Below are 6,265 nucleotides of genomic sequence, written 5' to 3' on the forward strand. Positions count from 1 at the left end.
CTTTTTTGCTCATTCAGGCATGGCCTGTTCCAGTTTAGTGAACTACAGACTCTGTGTCATACTGAGAATGGTATCTGGTAGACCAGTAAATCTTGTCCTGTACAGATTTTATGAACAACTGTCTAGAAGTGAAGAACGCTGTGGGCTTTAAAAGGAAAAAAAAAATCAAGTAATTTCCAAACAGAGCTTTTGGTTGACTTTAATTAAATACATTCTTTAATCCCTCCACCCCTCCCTCCCCTGGACCTTAGCTATTTTCTTGCCCTACCCAAGCCTCTAAATTTTGCAGCTGATATTTGATAAGATACTCTAAGAATCCAGCCAATGCAGTAGCTTTATTTTTCAACAAAACTATTATATACATTTGAGTTAAAAAGAAAAAAAAAAAAAACCACAGGAAAAACAGCAAAGAGCTGTACCCACATTTGGTGTCTGCTTCAATTATAGTCTAAAGTTCTCTATCCCTTATCAACCCCCAGAGGAAGGGGAATAATGCCTATTTTCTCAAATACTAACAGCTAAAATATTTAATTTGGTGTTCAAGGGAGGAAAAAAGGCCACATTCTACAATGCAATTTATAAACATTTACCAGTAATTTATTACCTATTAGGATGACAAAAACTACCATATTCAATATAGCTTACAGAGGAACATAAGTGTTCTGTTTTACTGGAGATATGGGAAATGCAAGTGTCTCTAAATGGTTCATGCATGTATTCAAAATGCTGTACAAGCACGTGTTCCCACAAGTTCTTGCAAAAGCATATGCAGCTTCTCTTTTTTCACATATTTTAAACACCCCCTTTTATTGACAGGAGTCTAGGCACAGGCTCTCCCACACTTTAAAACCATCTGATAGGGTGTGTATGATGCTACAAGATCTTTGCTACTTTGTGTCTGTGGCACAGATTTCAGGATGGTCTGAGCAGGGAGAGTCTCCTTTCTCTGCTCAGCTGCTACATGGCAACCCACTGTTGTGGTTCAGTGGGAGAATCCTTGTCTGCCACATGGGAGACCTGGGTTTAATTCCTGGACACACATAACTACAACCATTGAGGCACTGAACATCTGGACTTGATCTGGCTTTTGGATCCTCAGTAGCCTAAAGAAGGGGGATAAAAGGCCTGTGCAGCCTCCACTCCTCCATACTCCTGCTCAGGTCTGTGTGTTGAAGGTCCTGGTGACTTCTCATGCATACACCACAATACAGGAGAATCAAGTTGTCTACAATATGGCACAAGGTCATGGGAGTTAACTCCATGACTAATTCAGCTGTTTTATGCTGGCTATTTTCAGGTGCACATGAATAAAAAGGCACACTTACCCTCCTCTCTTCTTAAATGATCACTATACAAGCATAACCTTCCAACACTGCTCCATGCCTGCTGGCTTAGTGCATAAAGGTCTATGGCAGACTCAGCTCATAGTAACAAGTCTATACGCTTAACCAATGGTGATGCTGTAGGATATTGCTAGTTTTGAGATGGCAATTAAAGAGCTCACCAGAAATAAAATTACAAATCTTTAAGAAAAAGCAGTCAAGTAATCTTTATCCATTTACACATTTCTTTTCCAATGAGCCAGTGTTCATAATGTTAAAAAGTGCACATTTTGAAGGCTTGTTTCAATATTACAAATGTCTCTGACCTATATATTTTAGCAGCGCCATGCATGACAGTATATTTAAAGGAACTCAATATTTCCATTACTGACCCTGTTTTTCAAGAGTTTATAATGAAAGTACAAAAACTAGCTCTTGACTAAAACTTAGTGTGCATTGTGTCTTAGGCATACTATTTCTTTTTGAATATTTGGATTTAAACCTGTTCAGACAGGTTAGTGATTTCAGACTTTTTGGCGCTCATTTTCAAAACCATATGAATTTTAAACAATGAAAGTGAATCAACAAATAAAGAGCCCTCAATAACATGAGCTCCACAAACCATTAACCAGGTCCTCTTGTTGTTAACAATCTATGGATCATTAAGTGAATAACGCATTTATTGCGATTTTAACAACTGTTAACATTAATGAAGATCATCACACAGAACAGTACTTTAGAGTAACCTGAATGGTCTAAGAAACATACTAGAACAAGAAAGTTCAGAGTTAGAAATAAATATTATAGCCAAGTTTTCTAAAGCACCTAGTGAGCATAGGCACTCAATTTTGGGAGCTTTAAGTGAAGACACCTTAAAAGAGCCTGTTTTTCAGAAAATTCAGATATTAGTTTAGCTCCCCAAACCTAGCCACTTTTTAAAAAGTCCTAACCACTGTTTTTATAAAAGTAGGGCTGGAGTAACCAGGAATTACAGAAAATTTACTAGATGTTGTATCACTCAGACTGGGTTCTTTACTACAATAAAGTCAACAGGAGCAAGCTGAAGGGGCTACCTCTGAATTTTCTTGCTTTGGTTAGCTAAAAAAGTTAGCCTGTTATCATAACAGCATTAAGTTCATCAGAAAAAAAACACACATTTCTGTGTAGAAGTTCTGCAAGCTTTTTTGATCTCATCCGTTATGCTCTTATATAGACCAGCATTTTGGTATATCCATCGCCAGCAACGGACATCCTGTTGGGAAAATCCAACTCCAGGTGTGAAAGTTATAGCTGAACCAAATGACGAACAAAAGTTCCAATATTCAACTCCAACTGGAATGAACAATTTCATTCAATTCTTGTTATGAATTCGTAAGAGCTCTCTACACCTGCAGTCTTTTTGAAACACAAGGCACATATAAGGAAGTGGACATTTCAGCAAGGAGTGATTGTCTGAAAATAACTGTCCACAAGAATCCTCAATCCAGCACACAAGTATTTCTGCTGTCCCATTATGCCACGTCCTCCAGATAATCTGCACCATCACTTAACTGAGAAATAGTAAGATCCTGTGTTATATCGTCAAGCTAGAAGAGAAAATAAGTACAGAATAAATTTAGAAATCTGACTAAAACATATATGAAGTTATGCAGTCCTACAAAAAGGGTGCTTTTTAGGTTAAGGGCCAAGGGGTCAAGTTCTTTGAAATGTAAAGCCTTCCATCCCCAATGAAGTTGAATAACATACATTTCTGGGATTCAGTTTATAATGACAATGCTTTTACTTTATCAACTAAAACAGTAAATCAGGCCAGGAAAAAAAAAAGCAGATTAAATAGAATAAATTCCAACAAATACATTTTAACAGTTTTAAAAAATTCACAAAGATATAATTTTGGAGAGCAAATCTGCTGTTTGCATGCAGACTGCAATTTTATAAACATAGTAATTCTGCTTGCAATAGCAGCTCTTTGACTAGATATTGAAATTTACAAAAGAATCACCCCAAAAGACCCTATAGTTTCCTAATTTATAAAGGGCAAAAGAAATTAAAGGTGTGGAAATACGACAGCCAGCATCTCTTTCCCCTGTTCCCTTCCCTCAGTTATTCAACTCAATTGGGGACAGTAAAAGAACACTTGCACAGGCAAAGACAATAATTCAACTTCTCAAATGTCAACAAACTTAAATCCTTTTACATGCCTACAAACTAGATCATGGCTGTTTAACTGGCAGCTGTCAGGCCATATACAGCCTGAAGGATGAAACTGTGGCCCCCAGGCTCCTGGTCCAGGCACCACTCACCCTGCTGCTCAAGTCTCTGGGCTCCCCAGCTCTCCTTCAGCTTCTGCTACCTGTCTCTGCCCCTGGGGACATGGTGGGGCAGCCTGGCCAGTGAGGCTGATGGGTCCTATGGCTGGAGGCTGGGGGAAAGCCAGTGTGCTGGAGCACCAGGGATGGAGGGAAGGGACATAAAAGAGTAGTTCTGTGGACCCAAGCCACTCAATCTAGATAGTCTTGAATGACACAGTAGATCAAGTTGCCTAATGATTAGATCATATGGTTAATTTTATCCAACCTTATATTAAAAGATAATGGTTGCAAGTGACAGTTTAATGGCAAAACTATAACTGCTTGTGCCAAAAGAATCTCTAGCAGTACAATATGACTACAAAAAAGACACAAATCTATGCAACACAAGATTAAAAGCATGACCACACAAATAAAGCCTTACTTTATCACTGGCATTGAGGTCTTCCATTTCCACAGAAATTTCTTCTATATCTTCTCCAATACTGACATCACTTTTCTCTGAACGGTGACTGATACTAACAAAGAGAAAAAAAGTATTAGGTAGATAGAACTGGACTTTTTTCTGATGTGTAATAATCTCCTCTACTCTCACACAACTTTAAAAGAAAGACTGTTTGGATTTAAATCACTCAACACTGAATTTTAAAAAGAAAATTAAGTTATAGAATTTATTTTTAAAACTGAATTAAGCTGTAGGAATACTGATTTAGATTCTAGTACTGCCTATGGCTTTATGCTGTGGGATCAGGGCACTGAATGTTATGTTGAATTCCTTACCACTTTAGAAAAAAATGCTAATTATAATGTTAAAAAAAGAAGTTATAACACTGTATTGCTCCCAAAAGGGCATTTTCTCTTAAAATCTTAAAGCTTATCTGTATCCTATAGATAGTAACGTATGAAGTGTTCACGTTCATCCAGTTTTCCAACTTTTTAAATAAAGTTGAAAGAAGTTCAAAGACATACAGAAGATAGCACTATCAAACTGAGATATTATTGAGCTATCTCTGTTCTAATAGAAGTATGTAATTGTGCATCTTTACAATGTATTAAATATTAAGCTAGAACCACCCAAGTATTTTTCTTCTTACCTGTTGAAATCATCAGCATAATCATCTTCATCTCCAGCTCCTAAATAATAAAAAAGTATTTTACTGATGAAAACAGATTCTCTCTGCAAGAAATGCAAAGTTCCAGTTACATTTCTGCATCAAAATACAGGGTTTACTAATAAGCGAGAACTAGCAGTAAATATAGATCTTATCAACACTGGGGGGCAAAAAATCAAGTTCACATAAGAATTAGCTAACCTCAATCTCTTTTCTGAATCTAAACATCAACATCAGTGTTTCTCAAATCACTGTCCATGAACTGCACTGACACCCTCGCTTTTCAATTAAAAGTTTGATGAGAAGGGTACACGGTGATCTGCAAGAAATGTTGATGGTTACAAGTGCTCTATGGTCCAAAAAGTCTGGAAATCACTGCCTTAAGTTAAGGCCAACCTTTTGGGATGTTGGCTACTGAGCTGAAAGTCAAACAATTTATAGTTCTTTTTGGGCACATCTCCAAGATGTTTACTGTGCAGCTAATTAGTCAACTGTGCAGTAAATATCTCAGCTTCTACACATGGGTCCCTATTAGGCCAATGTAAATTAATTTACTCTGCAGTGGGATAGTAGTAAATACAAGTACTATCCTGCTGCAACGTAAAAAAGTTCTGCAGCAGTGCACATGTAAACACTGACCCAGCTGGCTGGGGCATGAGGCTGCTTCAGTGTGGGGGCTGCCTGCAGGCTAGCCCCATGATGAAGCATCTCTGTGCCCCAGCCAGTCCCTCTGTGGCATGGTGAGCCAAGAGCAGCAGCCCCAGGCTAGGAGGCTGGCCTTTAGGGCCCCCTGCCAGCCAGGGCTGCTCTGAGATGGCTTATGTGCTGTGCATGAATAAGTTATGGAGCTTATTGCTCTGCAGTTAATTGCTCCCAGGCACGTGTTCAAATGGTGTGCCCAGAAGCAATAAACTGTAGAGCAATAAGCTCTGCAGTTTATTCATGCACAGTAATAGCATGTGTAGATGCATCCTATGGCTGTAAATTTGTCGTCAATTAAATTAGGACTTCATCCTATTAAAAATGTCAAAGGCACAAGTGCAATTATGATCCTAATTCCCACTGCAACCCACTAAAATTAATTACCTAATTAATATTTATATTTTGAAACTTTCTCCCCTATATCCTTTTAAAATGACATTTTCAAATTAATATCCATTTTAGAACACAATTCTGAACTATGAGAACAGTAATTTAATATGTGGATTTGTCACAGAGTAGGGAACAAGGACAACCAGCTACTGTTATGGTATAATGCGCACAACTGAAGAATTAAATACTGTACCTGAAATAACACTAACAGCAAAAGGGAACAATATTTCACAGCAGCTCTATGCAGATCCACTGCTTTACAGGACAGATTAGTTGCTCTTACTTCAGGCTCCCCCTGGTGGTTCTAGTTAGCAGCATCATTGTACCAGACTAAGATGTAAAGTTATTACCAAAATTGAAATATCAAATGGCCTGTTTCTGTTTTATATGGCATACAGACATCCTAACAGTATACTGAAATTATGTGCAC

At 37.9% G+C, this 6,265-nt stretch overlaps 1 protein-coding gene across 5 annotated transcripts in view; it reads right to left on the reverse strand.

Annotated features, from left to right (window-relative positions):
* Positions 1-316: 316 nt before the first annotated feature.
* Positions 317-6,265, reverse strand: part of FGFR1OP (FGFR1 oncogene partner) — a 45,474-nt gene continuing 39,525 nt past the window's right edge. For 4 of the 5 annotated variants that reach the window (XM_019549964.1, XM_019549966.1, XM_019549967.1 and 1 more), the window contains 2 exons: positions 4,056-4,149; positions 317-2,908 (listed from right to left, as the gene is read on the reverse strand). In XM_019549964.1, coding sequence (XP_019405509.1) covers positions 2,834-2,908; positions 4,056-4,149 — 169 coding nt within the window. In that variant the 3' untranslated portion in view covers positions 317-2,833. Of the gene's footprint in view, positions 2,909-4,055; positions 4,150-4,725; positions 4,766-6,265 lie in introns of all 5 variants that reach the window. The other variant, XM_019549965.1, reaches the window with a different exon arrangement.

The sequence above is a fragment of the Crocodylus porosus genome, unplaced genomic scaffold (genome assembly GCF_001723895.1).
Source record: "Crocodylus porosus isolate Cpor-Errol unplaced genomic scaffold, CroPor_comp1, whole genome shotgun sequence".
NCBI lineage: Eukaryota > Metazoa > Chordata > Crocodylia > Crocodylidae > Crocodylus > Crocodylus porosus.